This window comes from Salvelinus namaycush, chromosome 13 (genome assembly GCF_016432855.1).
Source record: "Salvelinus namaycush isolate Seneca chromosome 13, SaNama_1.0, whole genome shotgun sequence".
Lineage (NCBI taxonomy): Eukaryota > Metazoa > Chordata > Actinopteri > Salmoniformes > Salmonidae > Salvelinus > Salvelinus namaycush.
The window spans coordinates 34,048,853-34,071,339 of NC_052319.1; the positions used below are offsets into that span (position 1 = coordinate 34,048,853).

A 22,487-nucleotide genomic window follows, 5' to 3' on the forward strand; every position below is an offset into this window, starting at 1 on the left:
CCGGCACCGACAGAGATGGCCGCCTCGCTTCGCGTTCCTAGGAAACTATGCAGTATTTTGTTTTTTTATTTCTTACACCGTTACCCCAGAAAATCTTAGGTTTTATTGTGTGTGTGTGTGTGTGTGTGTGTGTGTGTGTGTGTGTGTGTGTGTGTGTGTGTGTGTGTGTGTGTGTGTGTGTGTGTGTGTGTGTGTGTGTGTGTGTGTGTGTGTGTGTGTGTGTGTGTGTGTGTGTGTGTGTGTGTCTGTAAGTCAGAACATATACAGGATACATATGCAGGATTTGACATGTTCCCAGGCAGAGTTACCAGAAATAAAGGACTGTATACCATCATTCAGATAAGAGGTAGCCCATAGCTCATAGGAGTCAAACACAGTTGATTTTTATTTTACAGTAAAGTTTAGTCTCCCATAAACACTGGATGGCAGAAGAGAGTAGTGGTTGACTATGCGTAACTTTACAAAGCTCAAGAAGAAAGACATGTCTCTCTCTTATGGCCATAGGTTGATACCACAAAGTCATAACCAAGGTTTTGGGTGTTTCCAGTTCTCTCTGAAGTTATGCTTGGCAGTTTAAATTAGACTGCTGGCATAGGCAAGGATATGTAGCAGAGGAGGCTGGTGGGAGGAGCTCAGTGTAATGGCTGGAATGGAATCAATGGAACGGAGTCAAACACATTGTTTCCATGTGTTTCATGTGTTTAGTACCATTCCATTGAATCCATTCCAACCATTACACTGAGCCGTCCTCATATAGCTCCTTCCACCAGCCTCCTGTGATATGTAGTCTATGCATCTATATACAGTGCATTCGGAAAGTATTCAGACCCCTTCACTTTTTCCACATTTTGTTACGTTACAGCCTTATTCTAAAATGGATTCAATAAAAAAAATCCCACATTAATCTAGACACAATACCCCATAATGACAAAGCGAAAATATGTTCTTAGAAATACCTGGTTTACATAAGTATTCAGATCCTTTGCTATGACTCGCAATTGAGCTCAGGTGCATCCTGTTTCCATTGATCATCCTTGAGATGTTTCTACAACTTGATTGAAATACACCTTTGGTAAATTCAATTGATTGGACATAATTTGGAAAGGCTGTATATATAAGATCCCACAGTTGACAGTGTTATCAGAGCAAAAACCAAGCCATGAGGTCAAAGGAATTGTCCATAGGGCTCTGAGACAAGATTGTGTCGAGGCAAAGATCTGTGGAAAGGTACCAAAACATTTCTGCAGCATTGAAGGACCCCAAGAACACAGCGGCCTCCATCAATCTTAAATGGAAGAAGTTTTGAACCACCAAGACTCTTCCTGGAGCTCGGGGGAGAAGGGCTTTGGTCAGGGAGGTGACCAAGAACCCTATGGTAACTCTGACTGAGCTCCAGAGTTCCTCTGTGGAGATGAGAGAACCTTCCAGAGGGACAACCATTTCTGCAGCACTCCACCAATCAGGCCTTTATGGTAGAGTGGCCAGACGGAAGCCACTCGTCAGTAAAAGGCACATGACAGCCCGCTTGGAGTTTGCCAAAAGGCACCTAAAGCACTCTCAAACCATGAGAAATAAGATTATCTGGTCTGATGAAACCAAGATTGAACTCTTTTGCCTAATTGCCAAGTGTCACGTCTGGAGGAAACCTTGTACCATCCCTACAGTGAAGCATGGTGGTGGCAGCATCATGCTGAAGGGATGCTTTTCAGCGACAGGGACTGGGAGACTAGTCAGGATCGAGGAAAATATGAAAGGAGCAAAGTACAAAGAGATCCCTGATGAAAACCTGCTCCAGAGCTCTCAGGACCTCAGACAGGGGTGAAGGTTCACATTCCAACAGGACAATGACCCTAAGCACACAGCCAAGACAACACAGGAGTGGCTTCGAGACAAGTCTCTGAATGTCCTTGAATGGCCCAGCCAGAGCCCAGACTTCAACCCTATCAAACATCTCTGGAGAGACCTGAATATAGCTGTGCAGTGACGCTCCCCATCCAACCTAACCTTGAGAAGATCTGCAGAGAAGAATGGGAGAAACTAATGGGAGAAATTTTCCAAGCTTGTAGCGTCAAACCCAATAAGACTCGAGGCTGTAATCACTGCCGAAGGTGTTTCAACAATGTACTGAGAAAAAGGGTCTGAATACTTATGTAAATGTGATTTTTCATTTTTTATTCTTTATAAATTTGCAAAAATGTAAAAAACCTGTTTTTGCTTTGTCATTACGGGGTATTGTGTGTAGATTGATGATGGGAAAAAAACAATTGAATCAATTTTAGAATAAGGCTGTAATGTAACAAAATGTGGAAAAAGTCAAAGGGTCTGAATACTTTCCGAATGCAGTGTATGTCACAGAGCTGGAATCCGTGCCTTATATTCTGACCTACCTTATTAAATAACCAGAATTTGGAAACGGTTTATTGATTAAGTCTTAAGCTACCCGACTTCCTTGAATTCCTTTCAACTCCTAAATGTTTGTTCCTTTCACCGTGCTCGGGAAGGGGTGTGTCCACCAGAGCTGTGGTCGGGAGCGCCAATTATCATGGTCTTATTCCCCTGCTCAGATGTTGTATGCGTCAACCAGTGGTTGTGTGTTATGTCATCAACTGTGCCGTTGGGCACCAGATTGCTATAACATATGTTGTGGTTAGCTGATACGTAAAATATCTATCCAGGCGGTGTAAGATCTGGCATGCGTCAGCAACGTCTGAGCAGAGGAACACGAGGGTAATGTGTGTGCGTGGTAATGCAATTGCTAAATCCCAAGGGAGAGAGAAATGTGTACCCTGGCTTATTTGTGCTTAATGCAAGGTTCTACATAATAATAATAATAATAATAATTGTGATGTATATATTTATGTTAATTGAGAAATTGTTACCTGAATATAATGATTGTGATTTCATGCCTTTGTGGAAAGCATTGGTTTATAATTGGTGCTAATGGTATGGTCAAGGTGGGAGGTAGGCCAATGCCAGCCAGGGAGGCTAGAAAATACATTTCTGTCTAGGCCAACAGTGTTCTATCAGGGATGATTTAGGTCTTCTTCAGAGCTGTGTTTTAGTAATTGATTACTTTCAGTTAATCCGAGTTTATGTTTCTAGTCAAATGTCTACGTCCTGTTGCAAATAGATTTACATAGTGTACATTATTTTGGCGCCTTATTCCCACTTTGCTGAAAAAGCTCTCACCCTTAGTCCATGGGCCAGAGGGACAAATTTCACGTATTTGTCAACTTTGTGGTGGCAAAGTCTAATGATGATTTTCATTTAGTCTGACCCGGTGTCCACTAGATAGCACAGCCACAAGTAAAAGTGTGCTGTATCATAAACATGTTTTTTGTCTTATTGTAAGGTTAGGGTTAGGCATAAGGTTAGCAGTGTGGTTAAGGTAAAGGTTTAAAATGACATTTTAAGAAGAGAAATTGTAAGAATAAGCATGGTTTATGACTTTGTGGCTGTGGTAACTAGTGACCACCGAACTACCTGGGCTATTGAATCCATCTCTCTGCTTCCTCACTGTTCCCCCAGTCTAAACAGTGTTTCTCCACCTAGGCTTTTAGTAATGCCAGAAAACCACCACTGGGTGGAGTCTCACCCCCCCCCCCCCCCCCCCTGCGACATGTTTAGCTGCTGTAGATGTTCATATCATTTGACAGCCAACTCATTATGTAGGAGAAGTTGCATTGTTGTGGTGCTTTAACCTCTATTCAATACTAAACCCCCAGTTACCTGCCTGTAAGGCGAGTGAATGGCGTTTCTATGTTATTTTTATAGCATCAACTGGTGAGTTTAAACACTCTTTTCATCACATATACATTTGAATGTTAATGTCTCCATCCCCCAATGTATTTCTTGTCTCTCCTCTGTCTTTTGATGAACATGTCTGTCCTCTGTCTGTTGATTAACAAGTCTCTCTCTTCCTCAGGGCCAGCCTGGTCTTCTTGGTTCTCAGGGCCCCCAGGGGCCTTCAGGACGTCTAGGGGACCCAGGAGTCCAGGGAGTCCAGGGAGAGAAGGGCGACAGGGGCAGAGGAGGCATCATCGGCCCCAAGGGTGCTGTGGTGAGGAACACTGACTGGAGAATTATTCTCTAGAGATCTCAGACACCGGCCTGGTAGTATGTCCACTCATCGAGTTTTGGTATGGACTTATATAAAGTGAGTGTTTTTCCTTTCTCCGCAGGGGATGACTGGTGTTCCTGGGTTTTCCGGGTTGGACGGTATTCCTGTAAGTGGGATTAAGATGTTTCACTCCAAAAACAGATAAATAACAGACACACATGCCAAAAAAAACTTATGCTGTTGTTTTGTTTATTCTTTAAGAACTGTACTGATGTTGTTAAGGATACTCATGAACTCCTCCATGTCATCATCCAGGGCCACCCAGGACAGGCTGGGCCTCGTGGGAAACCTGGAGCAGACGGGTGCAACGGAACACACGGAGACTCAGGGTCGGCAGGTCAACCAGGCTACGATGGCCAGCCCGGGTATAATGTACGTATGATCCCAGTTGATGTCACCAGAGATGTTTGTAGAGAAAGAATCAAGGTTTCCACCTTGTAGCCTCAGATATTGATTAACTTCCTTTCTTTATATTTTCTCTTTTAATTGTGTACCCATCCCCCCCCCCTCTCTCTCTCTCTCTCTCTCTCTCTCTCTCTCTCTCTCTCTCTCTCTCTCTCTCTCTCTCTCTCTCTCTCTCTCTCTCTCTCTCTCCGTATCTCTCTCTCTCTCTCTCCGTAATCTCTCTCTCTCTCTCTCCGTCTCTCTCTCTCCGTCTCTCTCTCTCCGTCTCTCTCTCCGTCTCTCTCCGTCTCTCTCCTTCTCTCTCTCTCTCTCGCTCTCTCTCTCTCTCTCTCTCTCTCTCTCTCTCTCTCCGTATAACCTCTCTCTCTCACCGTATAACCTCTCTCTCTCTCCGTCTCTCTCTCTCCGTCTCTCTCTCTCCGTCTCTCTCTCTCCGTCTCTCTCTCCGTCTCTCTCTCCGTCTCTCTCCGTCTCTCTCTCTCCTTCTCTCTCTCTCGCTCTCTCTCGCTCGCTCGCTCTCTCTCTCTCTCTCTCTCTCTCCTTCTCTATCTCTCTCTCTATCTCTCTCTCTCTGTCTATCTCTCTCTCTATCTCTCTCTCTCTCTGTCTCTCTCTCTCTCTCTCTGTCTCTCTCTCCATCTCTCTCCGTCTCTCTCTCCGTCTCTCTCTCTCTCCGTCTCTCTCTCTCTCCGTCTCTCTCTCTCTCCATCTCTCTATCTCTCCATCTCTCTCTCTCTCTTCGTTTCTCTCTCTATCTGTCTCTCGCTCTCGCTCTCTCTCTCTCCATCTCTCTCTCTCTCTCTGTCTCTCTCTCTCTCCGTCTCTCTCTTTCTCTCTCTCTCCCTCTCCGTCTCTCTCCACAGGGTCAGGCGGGCAGGAAGGGACAGAAGGGAGACACTCTGGAGCTGAGTGTGTTCATGGAGCACTTCAGGGTGAGAGGAGAGGGCTGGAGGACTGTGGAATAGATCTGATATAGTATTACATACAGTAGTATCACCTCTGTCAGCGCTGTATGAGCGCTGTGTGACCTCTGTGTCCATAGTAAAGGCTGTTTTAAATGGAACATCATGTCAGTTGGGCCAGTAACCAAAATGACGCTGGATAAAATACCCGAGCCGATAAGGTGAAAAATCTGTAGATGTGCCCTTGAGCAAGGCACTTAACCCTAATTTGCTCCAGGGGCGCTGTACTACTATGGCTGACCCTGTAAAACAGCACATTTCACTGCACCTATCCAGTGTACGTGACTGCTTTTCGCATGGCACCGACTGGTAAGACGCTTCAGGAGGGTGGTCACATGTACGTGCTAGCAAGGCAGAGGTCCCGGGAGGAAATGGTACTCGCTAAGCAAGCAGTGTGACATCCTTTACACTGGTGCCGTAATCCTGATCTACAGTTGCGCTCAGCTCAACGCTGGGGTCGCTGTTGAGTAAGTTTGAGGGGTGATTGTAGCACATAGGGATGTGTGCAACTTCCTCCTCAGCCTGAAGTGTCACCACTTGCTCCAGTGAATAGCTAGCTTTTAATGTGGCGCCGACTGGTAAGACGCTTCAGGAGGGCGGTCATGTGTGCTAGCAAGGCAGAGGTCCTGAGTTTGCGCCAGGTATGGGCCGAATCAGGAGGAAGTGGTACTCGCTAAGCAAGCAGCGTGACGTCCATTACACACTCATGATGTACTCTTGTATTCTACAAACAAACAACCTCTTCTCTCTGTGTGACTTTTCTAAAGGGAGATTCAGGGCTGCCCGGATATCCTGGATTAGTTGTGAGTATATTTACATTGACTGCTGCTACTCACTGTTTATCATCTAATCATCTATACATAGTCACTGTACTACACTCTACATGTACACATTACCTCTACTAACTTGTACCCCTACCTACATGTACACATGACCTCGACTAACCTGTACCCCTACCTACATGTACACATTACCTCAACTAACCTGTACCCCTACTTACATGTACATATGACCTCGAATAAACCTGTACCCCTACCTACATGTACACATTACCTCGACTAACCTGTACCGCTACCTACATGTACACATTATCTCAACTAACCTGTACCCCTACCTACAATTACACATTACCTCAACTAACCTGTACCCCTACTTACATGTACATATGACCTCGAATAAACCTGTACCCCTACCTACATGTACACATTACCTCAACTAACCTGTACCCCTACCTACATGTACACATTACCTCGACTAACCTGTACCCCTACCTACATGCACACATTACCTCAACTAACCTGTACCCCTACCTACATGTACACATTACCTCAACTAACCTGTACCCCTACCTACATGTACACATTACCTTGACTAACCTGTACCCCTACCTACATGTACACATTACCTCAACTAACCTGTACCCCTACCTACATGTACACATTACCTCAACTAACCTGTACCCCTACTTACATGTACACATGACCTCGAATAAACCTGTACCCCTACCTACATGCACACATTACCTCAACTAACCTGTACCCCTACCTACATGTATACATTACCTCAACTAACCTGTACCCCTACTTACATGTACATATGACCTCGAATAAACCTGTACCCCTACCTACATGTACACATTACCTCAACTAACCTGTACCCCTACCTACATGTATACATTACCTCAACTAACCTGTACCCCTACTTACATGTACACATGACCTCGAATAAACCTGTACCCCTACCTACATGCACACATTACCTCAACTAACCTGTACCCCTACCTACATGTACACATTACCTCGACTAACCTGTACCCCTACCTACATGTACACATTACCTCGACTAACCTGTAACCCTACCTACATGTACACATTACCTCAACTAACCTGTACCCCTACCTACATGTACACATTACCTCAACTAACCTGTACCCCTACTTACATGTACATATGACCTCGAATAAACCTGTACCCCTACCTACATGCACACATTACCTCAACTAACATGTATCCCTACCTACATGTACACATTACCTCGACTAACCTGTACCCCTACCTACATGTACACATTACCTCAACTAACCTGTACCCCTACCTACATGTACACATGACCTCGACTACCCTGTACCCCTACTTACATGTACATATGACCTCAAATAAACCTGTACCCCTACGTACATGTACACATTACCTCAACTAACCTGTACCCCTACCTACATGTACACATTACCTCTACTAACCGGTACCCCTACCTACATTTACACATTACCTCAACTAACCTGTACCCCTACTTACATGTACATATGACCTCGAATAAACCTGTACCCCTACCTACATGTACACATTACCTCAACTAACCTGTACCCCTACCTACATGTAAACATTACCTCGACTAACCTGTACCCCTACCTACATGTACACATAACCTCTACTAACCTGTACCCCTACCTAGATGTACACATTACCTCGACTAACCTGTACCCCTACCTACATGTACACATTACCTCAACTAACCTGTACCCCTACCTACATGTACACATAACCTCTACTAACCTGTACCCCTACCTACATCCACACATTACCTCAACTAACCTGTACCCCTACCTACAATTACACATTACCTCAACTAACCTGTACCCCTACTTACATGTACATATGACCTCGAATAAACCTGTACCCCTACCTACATGTACACATTACCTCAACTAACCTGTACCCCTACCTACATGTAAACATTACCTCGACTAACCTGTACCCCTACCTACATGTACACATTACCTCGACTAACCTGTACCCCTACCTACATGCACACATTACCTCAACTAACCTGTACCCCTACCTACATGTACACATTACCTCAACTAACCTGTACCCCTACCTACAATTACACATTACCTTGACTAACCTGTACCCCTACCTACATGTACACATTACCTCAACTAACCTGTACCCCTACTTACATGCACACATTACCTCAACTAACCTGTACCCCTACCTACATGTACACATTACCTCTACTAACCTGTACCCCTACCTAGATGTACACATTACCTCAACTAACCTGTACCCCTACTTACATGTACATATGACCTCGAATAAACCTGTACCCCTACCTACATGTACACATTACCTCAACTAACCTGTACCCCTACCTACATGTATACATTACCTCAACTAACCTGTACCCCTACTTACATGTACACATGACCTCGAATAAACCTGTACCCCTACCTACATGCACACATTACCTTAACTAACCTGTACCCCTAACTACATGTACACATTACCTCGACTAACCTGTACCCCTACCTACATGTACACATTACCTCGACTAACCTGTAACCCTACCTACATGTACACATTACCTCAACTAACCTGTACCCCTACCTACATGTACACATTACCTCAACTAACCTGTACCCCTACTTACATGTACATATGACCTTGAATAAACCTGTACCCCTACCTACATGCACACATTACCTCAACTAACATGTATCCCTACCTACATGTACACATTACCTCGACTAACCTGTACCCCTACCTACATGTACACATTACCTCAACTAACCTGTACCCCTACCTACATGTACACATGACCTCGACTACCCTGTACCCCTACTTACATGTACATATGACCTCAAATAAACCTGTACCCCTACGTACATGTACACATTACCTCAACTAACCTGTACCCCTACCTACATGTACACATTACCTCTACTAACCGGTACCCCTACCTACATTTACACATTACCTCAACTAACCTGTACCCCTACTTACATGTACATATGACCTCGAATAAACCTGTACCCCTACCTACATGTACACATTACCTCAACTAACCTGTACCCCTACCTACATGTAAACATTACCTCGACTAACCTGTACCCCTACCTACATGTACACATAACCTCTACTAACCTGTACCCCTACCTACATGTACACATAACCTCTACTAACCTGTACCCCTACCTACATCCACACATTACCTCAACTAACCTGTACCCCTACCTACAATTACACATTACCTCAACTAACCTGTACCCCTACTTACATGTACATATGACCTCGAATAAACCTGTACCCCTACCTACATGTACACATTACCTCAACTAACCTGTACCCCTACCTACATGTACACATTACCTCGACTAACCTGTACCCCTACCTACATGTACACATTACCTCAACTAACCTGTACCCCTACTTACATGCACACATTACCTCAACTAACCTGTACCCCTACCTACATGTACACATTACCTCTACTAACCTGTACCCCTACCTACATGTACATATTACTTCAACTAACCTGTACCCCTACCTACATGTACATATGACCTCGAATAAACCTGTACCCCTACCTACATGCACACATTACCTCAACTAACATGTATCCCTACCTACATGTACACATTACCTCGACTAACCTGTACCCCTACCTACATGCACACATTACCTCAACTAACCTGTACCCCTACCTACATGTACACATAACCTCGACTAACCTGTACCCCTACCTACATGTACACATAACCTCTACAAACCTGTACCCCTACCTACAATTACACATTACCTCAACTAACCTGTACCCCTACCTACATGCACACATTACCTCAACTAACCTGTACCCCTACCTACATGTACACATTACCTGGAATAAACCTGTACCCCTACCTACATGTACACATAACCTCAACTAACCTGTACCCCTACCTACATGTACACATTACCTCAACTAACCTGTACCCCCACCTACATGCACACATTACCTCAACTAACCTGTACCCCTACCTACATGTACATATGACCTCGAATAAACCTGTACCCCTACCTACATGTACACATTACCTCAACTAACCTGTACCCCTACTTACATGTACACATAACCTCTACTAACCTGTACCCCTACCTACATGTACACATTACCTCAACTAACCTGTACCCCTACCTACATGTACATATGACCTCGAATAAACCTGTACCCCCGCACATTTACTTGGTACCAGGCCCCTTGTATATAGCCTCGTAATTGTTATGTAATTCTACTGTGTTACGTATAATTTTTACTTTATTTTATTGAGTAATTATTTTCTTAACTATATTTCTTGAACTGCACTTTTGGTTAAGGGCTTGTAAGTAAGCATTTCACGGTATTCAGCGCATGTGACAAATAACATTTGATTTGATTATGACGCCGTCGCCTTTCCCTGTCACTTTAACGTTATGGTACAAGATAGCCAGCATATTATACTATTGATATACTACATGTTATAAATTGCATTGCACTCTGACGTTCTCTCTCTCAGGGTCCTCAGGGTTACCCAGGTCGGTCTGGCTACAGAGGACTCCCGGGACCACAGGTTAGTGGTGTGTGTGTGTTTAGTGTGTGCATGCGTGTGAATGCATTGCTGTACCTTATACCATATACAACCTTCTGTGACATACTCTGTACTAGATACCTAATCATTCTTCTGGTTTGTCTCAGGGCCCACGAGGGTATCCTGGTCTTCCTGGGCCAAAGGTAAGGTCTATGTTTCATCTCTCGTACACAGCTAGTGAATGAGATAAACAGAATTCTAAGGATGTTTTAACCTGGTGTGTTTCCTGCTCAGGGCACCATGACCAAAGTGTTGAAAGGGGTCAAAGGAGAACCTGTGAGTGGCTACAGGCACTTTTATTAGATTTGTATATAGTTTCTACTGCCCAGCACTTCATGTGTTTGACTACAAAAAATAATGATTTGTCAATGCTGTCCTCATCTCTGCTGTAATTTTCTCACTGCACTTCCCTCTCTGTCCACAGGGTGATGCTGGAAAGCCTGGTCCCCAAGGGAACTCCACCCATTCCCAGATCGGTCCATTTACTGGACCCAATGTCAGTACAGCTCCACACTCCACTTTAATATGTTCAAAAACATACAATTAATATGGATGTTTTCCCAGTGATTTTGATTGTGTGTTGACTGAATCACTGCTCTGACTCCAGGGCATAAAGGGTGAGAAAGGGTTGAAAGGTGATACTGGTCCTGAGGTAAGTGACCTCTCCTCTCCTGTAGTCTTTATAACACCATGCTTCATCCTAACATGTGTAGTCACAATGGGACATGTTAGCACTGTAGATTATTGTTGACTAACTCATCTATGTTATCTGTTTCTTATCAGGCTGACAACAAAGGAGAGACTGGTGTTATAGGGATGCCTGGACAACGGGTTAGTATCATACAAATATTATACATACATTATACTGTATGCATTGCACATAAACATATTAACCTGCCCCCTGTCACTGCTTGTGACATACTGACCTGTTGAATGTTTATGTGTGTTCTTTCAGGGCATCGCTGGTCGGGATGGAGAGCAAGGACTGAGGGTATGAGTGTGTAGCCAAACAATGCCAAGACCTCTATATAATTCAGTGGAGGCTGCTGAGGGTAGGACGGCTCATAATAATGGCTGGAATGGAATGGTATCAAACAAAGTCATTTGATTCCATTCACTCCATTCCAGCCATAACAGACAGTTCCAGATATTATTATGAACCGTCCTCCCCTCATCAGCCTCCACTGATATAATTACACTAGAATGTTTGGTCTATGCATAGGTTTGTAGGGGCCAATAGAGGTGTTGCAGTTGCATCTTTATTCCTCTTGATGGTGCTGTTAAACACTTTGTCTAACTATCCCCCTTCCCTCCCCCTCTCTATTCATCTCTCTCTCTCTCTCTATTCATCTCTCTCTCTCTCTCTCTCTCTCTCTCTCTCTCTCTCTCTCTCTCTCTCTCTTTCTCTCTTTCTCTCTCTCTCTCTCTCTCTCTCTCTCTCTCTCTCTCTCTCTCTCTCTCTCTCTCTCTCTCTCCTGCTTCCTCCCTCCCTCCTGCTTCCTATCTTCCTCAATTCCTTTCTCTCTGTCTCCAGGGGGACCTGGGAGAACCAGGACTGATGGGCAGAGATGGTCAAAAGGTGGTCCTACAGTTAATACTCACATCAAAACACTGTTTTGAGCTTTGAGACACTAGTCCATTATAAACGTTCATTCAAATCCTTACACACAGAAACTATATAGTAGGTTTTAACAGATGGGTGTTGTGGCCTTTAGGGTGCCAGAGGAGAACCAGGGGAGCTGATTTATGATGATGGTCCCTCAGGAGGGCGGGACAGAGGTATGATTAACCAATCAAATCATCAATCATTTTTCTATCAACGAGTCAATTTTCATTCAAGTCAATCAGCTACACTCTCAACAAGTCTATCAATATACAGTATTGTCTTACTCCAGGTAGTCAACCTTTCATTGAATATGGGAGTTTTTATATTATGTTCCTTACTGTTATATTGTTATAACATTGATTGTTATATAGATATTGATTGGTGTCCATTTTGGGGTTGGGGTGGGTGGTGTAGTTGGTCCCCCTGGTCCTCCTGGACAGCTGGGTCCCCAGGGCCAGAGGGGTCTACAGGGGGAGAAAGGTATTCCAGGCCGCGCTGGACCTCCTGCCAGGAAGGATCATGATCAACAACAAGGTCAGTGCCAAACCCTCACTTATCCAGTCAGTGATCCGTAGTGTTACTTAGCTAGTAGATTTGTCTATTGCACTTACTATAATGTTAGAATAACAATTTTTTAAACTCTATTGTTAACAAGTCTTAAAACAAGATGATGTATGGTGTAGTTGTGTTTTGTGTTTTTCAAACGTTTGGTTTCCTCAGTAATCATTCATCCTCTCCTATCTCCCTCATCTTCTATGTTCCAACAGTGGTGGATCTGTGGGGTCCGTTCGGAGAGCCGGGGGTAAAGGGAGAGATGGGCGCACCAGGAGAGCTAGGTATCCCTGCCCTCAGCCCCGGACCCCCAGGTATCAATGGCCTGCCTGGGCTCGGGGGCCCACCCGGACCACCAGGATCATGTGAGTGTGGACATGAAAGAGATTAATGTTGATATTTTATTAAAATGTTGATATTTAAAGTAACTGTCCAGTGTTTCCAGATTTCTGTGAAAGATGACATATCATTAATTACAATATAACATAAAACATTTTTATTAAGTATGTTAAAAAGCTTTCCTGTGTTTGAATGATGTGGGTGTATTCCAGTCAATAAAAATATGAATGCGGGTAGACCGCTGATTGGCTAGCTCAGCCGACATCATGTTCTATGAGGAAATAGCAAGCATTTTTTAAATGGTCTGCTTGAGATACATGTTTGAGGTGGCGTTTCTAAATGGGGGTTTTTCTCTCCAATTCATACTTTGGCCACAAATACAAGTATAGTCAACAAAATGATTTGGGAGTTGACAGAATATTAACTTTTAAAAGTAAGATTTTTACTGGACAGTTACTTTAAGGATTGTTGTGGAGTGTGTGTATGTCTTAATATCAGCAGGGGCGGACTTCTACAGGGGATTTTCAGGGCAGAGAGGGCGGCCAGGCTCTGCGGGAAGAAAAGGACTGAAAGGTGCGTGTTCACAACGTAATGTGCATTTCTGCACTATGATCACGTTATGTGTTACAGTATAGCTGATCGGAATGTGTGTGTCTTAGGTGATCACGGGTTGTGCGAGTGCAACATTGTGCATTCCCCTCCGGGCCTGCCCGGCCCTGCTGGTAGCCAAGGCGACCCTGGAATGAGTGGCGAGGTTGGTCGGCAGGGAGAGTCAGGAGAGCCAGGACCCCGAGGTGTCATCGGACTGCCTGTAAGAACAACTAACACCACCTTAGCTTGACAACATCTACCTCACAACAAATATGCACTCACTCACACACCCACACACACAGACATATGCACATATACATTAATGCTACACACACACACACACACACACACACACACACACACACACACACACACACACACACACACACACACACACACACACACACACACACACACACACACACACACTGCTGCTGACACCACACCTGCTGCTACCAGACTTATTATGATTGCTAAATACTCCACAATTTAACACTTGCCCCCCAATCCTTCTTCCTCAAAACATGTGTAAATATTGGACTATAAATGGTGTATTTTTTGTCTTATACTTATGCTAAAATGTTTATTCTATGCTAGTGAGGCATTTACTCTATGTTCGTATTATTTCTTGTTGTCGAGAAGGAACCTGCAAATAAACATTTCTTTGGACGATGTATAGCATGTGTATCCCGTACATACAACTAATAAAACTTGAAACTTACAATAGGGCAACATTCATCATAAACACCCTTGTCTTTCTTAACTTGTCCATCAAATTCTCTCACTGGCTTCCTAATCCCTTACTCTATGCCCCCTCTCTCCCTCCTCCTCAGGGGTTCCCTGGTGCCACAGGACAACCGGGTCCAAAGGGCAGGAAGGGCGAGTTAATTCAGGCCAAAGAGAAAGGTGAAGTATTCTTATTCACTTTCTTTTCACACACTTGTACACCCTTTATACAGTGGTGAGTGTGACACACCATTATGCATGTAAGTCACAGGAGGTTGGTGGCACCTTAATTGGGAGAACGGGCTCGTGTTAACTTCTTGCCGCACGGATCCCTTTAGCGGGATCATTTTCGTAAACAACCGCTGAATTGCAGAGCGCCAAATTCAAAAATAATACTAAAAATATTTATAATCATGAAATCACAAGTGAAATATACCAAAACACAGCTTCGCTTGTTGTTAATCCACCTATCGTGTCAGATTTTGAAAATATGCTTTACAGCGAAAGCAATCCAAGCGTTTGTGAGTTTATCAATCACTAGACAAAACAGTAAGAACAGCTAGCCTCAAATTAGCTTGGTCACGAAAGTCAGAAAAGCAATAAAATGAATCGCTTACCTTTGATAATCTTCGGATGTTTGCACTCACGAGACTCCCAGTTACACAATAAATGTTATTTTTGTTCGATAAAGATTAGTTTTATAACCAAAAACCGCCATTTGGTTTGCGCGTTATGTTCAGAAAACCACAGGCTCGTTCCGGTCCTGAAAGGCCGGAATAATTCCAAAAAGGAAAATTCCAAAAAGTATCCGTAATGTTCGTAGAAACATGTCAAACGTTTTTTATAATCAATCCTCAGGTTGTTTTTAACATACATAATCGATAATATTTCAACCGGACGGTAACCTATTCAATACTACAGAGAAAGAAAATGTCGAGCTACATCTCTCGCGCGCAGGAACTAATCAAAGGACACCTGACGCGTTTTGAAAAATCTCTCTCATTTTTCAAAATAAAAGCTTGAAACTATGTCTAAAGCCTGGTCACAGCCTGAGGAAGCCATTGGAAAAGGAATCTGGTTGATACCCCTTTAAATGGAGGAGGGGCAGGCAACGGAACAGGGATTTTTCCAAATAAAAGGCACTTCCGGGTTGGATTTCCTCAGGTTTTCGCCTGCAAAATCAGTTCTGTTATACTCACAGACAATATTTTGACAGTTTTGGAAACTTTAGAGTGTTTTCTATCCTAATCTGTCAATTATATGCATATTCTAGCATCTGGACCTGAGAAATAGCCCGTTTACCTTGGGAACGTTATTTTTCCAAACATAAAAATTCTGCCCCCTAGCTGAAAGAAGTTAATAACTGGAGCGGAATAGGTGGAATGGTATCAGATACATCAAACACATGGTTTCCATGGTTTCCATGTTTGATACCATTCCATTTGCACCATTCCAGCCATTATTATAAGCTGTCCTCCCCTCATCAGCCTCCACTGGTGTAAGTGTATGTGTAAACTAGTGTGTTTGTGTGGGAACTCTACAGGATATGCCGGCGACCCAGGAGACCCAGGTGCGACAGGTGACCCAGGAATGCAGGGCTTCCCTGGGCCTATTGGGATCAATGGACTCCCTGGGAATCGTGGTCCTTCAGTAAGAACTCCCTACACTCATCGAAAGAAACGCGCTATCTAGAACCTAAAAGGGTTCTTCGGCTGTTGCCATAGGAGAACCTTTTGAAGAAGAATTTTTGGTTCCAGGTAGAACCTTTATGGTTCCAGGTATAACCTTTTTGGGTTCCATGTAGAACCCTTTGCACAGAAGGAAACCAAAAGGGTTCTAACTGGAACCAAAAAGGGTTCTACCTGGAACCAAAAAGGGTGTTCCTATGGGACAGCCAAAGAACTCCTTTGGAACCCTTTTTTCTAAGAGTGTACAGTCTCTCTTTCCCACCTCACAGTGTCACCACTTACATTCAGATATACTGAATATACTGAATTCAAACATTATAAGCACTAGATATCTACTTTATTTTTGTATTGATAATAATAGCTGTTTAAGGCAATGCAGCTGTGTAGATCTTTAGCATAACACTGAGGGATATGTTCTGAATATATGTATCCTGTGTTCTCTGTTCTAGGGAGATGCACCTGCTGGGCTCACTGGAGAAAAAGGTTATCAGGGCCGGCCGGGTCTGCCTGGGTTGTTGGGACAGATGGGAGAACCAGGACGGGTTCTAGGTGCCACTAAAGGGGTCCGAGGGTTGCAAGGCGATGATGGGGAGCGGGGTCATGCTGGTATCGAAGGTCGAGCTGGAGATCCAGGTGTGTTACCCTCTCCCTCTTCTGTCTTTCTCTCTCTCTTTCCCAGTCACTCTGACTCCTTCTGTCTCTCTCTCTCCCTCTCTTTCCAAATCACTCTCTCCTTCTGTCTTTATCTCTCTTGCGCATTCTCTCCGTCCCTATCTATCCTTCTCTCTCTCTCTCTCTCTCTCTCTCTCTCTCTCTCTCTCTCTCTCTCTCTCTCTCTCTCTCTCTCTCTCTCTCTCTCTCTCTCTCTCTCTCTCTCTCTCTCTCTCTCTCTCTCTCTCTCTCTCTCTCTCTCTCTCTCTCTCTCTCTCTCTCTCTCTCTCTCTCTCTCTCTCCTTTTATCTCTCTCCACTTCCGCTATTTGTGGGAACAACAGAAAGACTAGTTGCAGTTGTGGACTCCAAGGCCTTGTCATGAATGGGGGTGTGCGAGAAGTTCTTATACCCTTGTGTCCATGATCAAAATTATTCTTCCACCTTCATCTTTCCTCACCTCTCTCTCCAGACGGGCCCTGATGCAGTCCGTCTGCATCCCTCAATCCAGCCACAACAGTAAATGTTTTTTCTAACCCTTATTTTGAATGCATCTCTTTTTCTTTCTATCTCTCTCTCTCCAATCTCTCTCTCATTGCCATTGAAAGGAGTGTCTGGCTGTAGTCTGAGAGGAGATGGAGAACAGAATGACATCACAGGTAGCTGGACTAACAGCATTTTGATCAAGTTACTCTCCTTCACGACTGGTGCTTTGCTTCCATAGCCTTTGTGTCTTGGGTTAGCTTCCAGTCACTGTGTATAGAGTTAGAGTTAAATGCAGGTTTTTTAATGGTGTTTTTGTAACTGGTTTCTCCCCTCATAGTCTCATCTTCGGTTAGTTGGCTAATATGTATGTTATTTAATTTTTTCTATGCTCTGATTCCCAATCCACACTGAGCAACTGTATTGTCGAACCAATGCAAAAAGCAGGCAAAACCACTGAAGTGTGCAGTAGAGCAGTGAAGCAGCAGATCCAAAATGGCTGCTGTGAGAACCGTTCTTCTAGTAATTGTTGATACAATCTCTGTGTTATTTTTTTACTCAGGTGATTGCGATGCCATACCCGGACCACCCGGTATGCCAGGACCACCAGGACCCCACGGGTTAGAAGGTTTCCTAGGTAAGCTTTTAGCTTTTAGAATGAAAAACAGAAAATGTGTCATATGCCCTGTTTTTTTCCTGTCAAGATCCAAATTGTATGTCCTTTTGTCTGTGCTTCAGGTCTCCCAGGTCAAAAAGGATCAACAGGTCTACTTGGAGATAACGGGGCCAAAGGAGAGATAGGAGATCAAGGCAGAGGAGGGTCACCTGGATATCCAGGTGATGATTTTGCTGCTTTAACTGTTATACTAGGCTGTGTTTACAATGGCGAAAGAGCTGATCTGATTGGTCAAAAGACCATTTACTGGAAAAAAGATCAGAATTGGGCTGCCTGTGTAAATACCATGGCATTGTTGAATACTAATTTCTGATTGGCTTGAAGGGCATTCTAGAGCGTGTATTATACACATAGCATCAGAACAGATCACAGGTACATTTACTCCCACTTGTAATGGATGCAGGGACCGATTTAGGCTTGGAACATTTGCGCCTTTCCTACGCATTTCTCAGTATTTGGTATTCAGACATACATTATTCAGTCACGTAACGTGCTCTGTAGGTGTGGCTACCTTTTGCTCTCTGAATACATTTTATTAAACTGCTGAAAACCCTCCCATTTGCTGGCCAACAGATTTTCTGGTGGAGTTTTCATTCAATGGGGTTTTCAGTACATTTATCTTATACCATCCCTTTAAGTATGGTGTTCAGAATCGACAGATTCGCGAGAATATATTGAAAGAATGGGTTCAGAATATAGGGATCAATGAAAGAAATCCATCTAAATATATGCATATTCTTCTCCGTTTCAGCACCAATTGGTACATTTTAAAATACTCTGATCTTGTAGGGTATTTAGGGTTAGAAAAGTATTTATGAATCATAAAAAGACAGGTTTGGAGAGACTTTATGCACAAAATATATTGATGAATCAAAAATACAGTGGTTCTGAAAGTTGCCATATTCAGTTGTTCAACCCATAGTAGTGTTGGAAGATTAGTGTACATCAAATTATAATAGGGAGAATACTGTAAATTAGTAGGCTGTACCCTCGTCTATTGCCTGCACTAACCATCGGGTTCAAACTGTTACGGCTTGGTCTGCGCTCCGCTCCATAATGATTTAATTGGCATACATGTCTTTAAAAAATATATATTATCAGCTGTTACTAATGATTCTCAGCAACAACCATACGGCCGTGACGGCATTTACAGAGGAAGCAAATGAAGGTAAACAAAACAATGAAATTAAATGGAATGATAATGTATACCAATTGGAGGGGACTAACAGTAAATTGGCAGTTGAATATTTGTGGTTATTAGGCCTACTGATGGTTGATACTGATAGTGACTAATATTTAACATGATAGAAATAGGAAACAGAGAAAGTCGGGGTAGCCATATAATTTAGACATTCGATAGTGCCCATCCCTGCAAGTTAAAAGGCTGTACAATTTAAATGCTGCATAATGGCACAGCATTTAATAAACTTTACTATGGGAAACGTTTCAGTTTGCTGCCATATGACTGGTTTCACATTTGTCTCCAGAAATTATAAGGTAATACAGATCTAAAACAAGTGTAATTTATATTTATAATTCCCTTATCCAAATGGATTACTCATTTACCTAACTCTTATCAATAGCTTTTATCAAGTTGTAAATGACAGTGCATGGTTAGTGGTGTTATTTCTATAGGAAGAAAGTAGATGCTTTTTCCACTTGGAACAGGTAGGTTCGCTAGACGTTATTCATGGTTTCCTCGTCCGTGAAGGTGGTGCAATTATTACGGAATGAAGTCAAGGTCCGAGTATCTGTAGACAGACCTACACCACACCTTCATTTATTCGATCACCAACCCAAACGAATAGCTGGTGAGTAGCATGCTATTCTCATGCTTAAGTTCTAGGTCAGAATACACATAGAAAGAAAAGTGCATAAGAAGGGAATTACGTTTACACACACTTAACTTTGGTCGGAATCCGCCCCTAGTACTTTAATACTGGTGGTAGTTCTAATGGTCTGGTCCTCTCGCCCAGGTTCTAGGGGCCTCCATGGAGACTTGGGTCAGCGCGGCTCAAAGGGTAATTCTGGAACCCAAGGTCTGCCAGGTCAACAGGGTCGGAACGGGGAGCCAGGAGAGAAGGGACCTCACGGGGAGATCTGGGGAGCGTCGACCGGACAACCTGGAGAAGTGGGTCTTCCTGGAGAGCAGGGACCTAAAGGGTTCAGCGGAGAGCCTGGAAACGAGGGCTACCCAGGTGGGTACTAATACCATAACAAACTACAATTTCTCCACCTTTTCAAGAGTGCATTTGGAAAGTATTCAGACCCTTTCCCTTTTCCCACATTTTGTTACTTTACAGCGTTACTCTAAAATTGATTTTAAAATGTTTTTGCCTCATCAGTCTACACATAATACCCCTTAATGACAAAGCAAAAACAGGTTTTTAGAATTTTTGGCAAATGTATTCAAAATAAAAACAGAAATACATTGTTTACATAAGTATTCAGACCCTTTGCTAAGAGACTCAAAATTTGAGCTCAGGTGCATCCTGTTTCCATTGATCATCCTTGAGATGTTTCTACAACTTGATTGGAGCCCACCTGTGGTAAATTTAATTGATTGGACATGATTTGGAAAGGCACACACCTGTCTATATAAGATCCCACAGTTGACAGTGCATGTCAGAGCAAAAACCAAGCCATGAGGTCGAAGGAATTGTCAGTAGAGCTCCGAGATAGGATTGTGTCGAGGCACAGATCTGGGGAAAGGTAGCAAAAAATGTCTGCTATATAGAAGGTGCCCAAGAACACATTGGCCTCCTTCATTCTTAAATGGAAGAAGTTTGGAACCACCAAGACTCTTCCTAGAGCTGGCCGCCCAGCCAAACTGAGCAATCGGGGGAGAAGGGCCTTGGTCAGGGAGGTGACCAAGAACCCGATGGTCACTCTGAAAGAGCTCCAGAGTTCCTCTGCGGAGATGGGAGAACCTTCCAGAAGGACAACCATCTCTGCAGCATTCCACCAAACAGGCCTTTATGGTAGAGTGGCCAGACGGAAGCCACTCCTCAGTAAAAGGCACATGACAGCCCGCTTGGAGTTTGCCAAAAGGCACCTAAAGGACTCTCAGACTATAAGAAAAAAGATTCTCTGGTTGATGAAACCAAGAATGAACTCTTTGGCCTCAATGCCAAGCGTTACGTCTGGAGGAAACCTGGCACCATCCCTACGGTGAAGCATTCTTCGGGTCGGCAGGTAGCCTAGTGGTTAGAGCATTGGGCCAGTAACCGAAAGGTTGCTGGAACGAATCCCCGAGCTGAGAAGGTAAAAATCTGTCGTTCTGCCCCTGAACAAGGCAGTTAACCCACTGTTTCCCGGTAGGCCGTCATTGTAAATAGGAATTTGTTCTTAAATTACTTGCCTAGTTAAATAAAGGTCAAATAAAAAAAATGCTGGTGGCAGCATCATGCTGTGGGGATGTTTTTCAGCTGCAGGGACTTTGAGACTAGTCAGGACCTCAGACTGGGGCTAAGGTTTACCTTCCAACAGGACAATGACCCTCAACACACAGCCAAGACAACGCAGGAGTGGCTTCGGGACAAGTCTCTGACTGTTCTTGAGTCGCCCAGCCAGAGCTCGGACTTGAACCCGATCGAATATCTCTGGAGAGACCTGAAAATAGCTGTGCAGCAACGCTCCCCATCCAACCTGACAGAGCTTGAGAGGATCTGCAGAGAAGAATGGGAGAAACTCCCCAAAAACAGGTGTGCCAAGCTTGTAGCGTCATACACAAGAATACTCGAGGCTGTAATGTGCTTCAATAAAGTACTGAGTAAATGGTCTGAATACTTATTTAAATGTGATACTCTGAATGGCACTGGAGGGGATGGCTGCCGTTTTACGGGCTCCTAACCAACTGTGCTATTTTGTTAGTTTTTTCGCGTTTGGTTTTTTACTTATTTTGTACGTAATGTTGCTGCTACCGTCTCTTATGACCGAAAACAACTTCTGGACATCAGAACAGCGATTACTCACCTCGAACTGGACAAAGATTTTATATTTAATGAGTCCGACGCGAAGGATGTACTGCTTTCTCGGGAACGGGCCCAAATCCCCATCATTTGCGTGAATAAAAAACAGAGGTCGGGGCTGCATTCTGAGAATTTGTAGGCGAGTGAGTAAACCTCCACTACTATCCGTTTTATTGGCCAACGTGCAATCATTGAAAAACAAACTGGATGATATACGATCAAGACTATCCTAACAACGGGACATTAAAAACTGTAATATCTTATGTTTCATCGAGTTGTGGCTGAACGACGACACGGATAATATAGAGCTGGCGGGATTTTCTATGTATCGGCTG

The 22,487-nt window shown here is 43.7% G+C and overlaps 1 protein-coding gene across 1 annotated transcript in view; it reads left to right on the forward strand.

Moving 5' to 3' along the window:
- Positions 1–3,436: 3,436 nt before the first annotated feature.
- Positions 3,437–22,487, forward strand: part of LOC120058104 (collagen alpha-2(IV) chain-like) — a 36,538-nt gene continuing 17,487 nt past the window's right edge. The window contains exons 1-26 of the mRNA XM_039006579.1: positions 3,437–3,460; positions 3,926–4,060; positions 4,182–4,226; positions 4,376–4,492; positions 5,389–5,457; positions 6,255–6,290; positions 10,799–10,852; positions 10,978–11,013; positions 11,105–11,146; positions 11,295–11,366; positions 11,478–11,522; positions 11,654–11,701; positions 11,826–11,861; positions 12,405–12,449; positions 12,586–12,649; positions 12,891–13,010; positions 13,244–13,393; positions 13,866–13,940; positions 14,027–14,178; positions 14,792–14,864; positions 16,228–16,334; positions 16,822–17,005; positions 17,631–17,681; positions 18,068–18,142; positions 18,244–18,342; positions 20,158–20,379. Coding sequence (XP_038862507.1) covers positions 3,437–3,460; positions 3,926–4,060; positions 4,182–4,226; positions 4,376–4,492; positions 5,389–5,457; positions 6,255–6,290; positions 10,799–10,852; positions 10,978–11,013; positions 11,105–11,146; positions 11,295–11,366; positions 11,478–11,522; positions 11,654–11,701; positions 11,826–11,861; positions 12,405–12,449; positions 12,586–12,649; positions 12,891–13,010; positions 13,244–13,393; positions 13,866–13,940; positions 14,027–14,178; positions 14,792–14,864; positions 16,228–16,334; positions 16,822–17,005; positions 17,631–17,681; positions 18,068–18,142; positions 18,244–18,342; positions 20,158–20,379 — 2,176 coding nt within the window. The remainder of the gene's footprint in view (positions 3,461–3,925; positions 4,061–4,181; positions 4,227–4,375; positions 4,493–5,388; positions 5,458–6,254; positions 6,291–10,798; positions 10,853–10,977; positions 11,014–11,104; positions 11,147–11,294; positions 11,367–11,477; positions 11,523–11,653; positions 11,702–11,825; positions 11,862–12,404; positions 12,450–12,585; positions 12,650–12,890; positions 13,011–13,243; positions 13,394–13,865; positions 13,941–14,026; positions 14,179–14,791; positions 14,865–16,227; positions 16,335–16,821; positions 17,006–17,630; positions 17,682–18,067; positions 18,143–18,243; positions 18,343–20,157; positions 20,380–22,487) is intronic.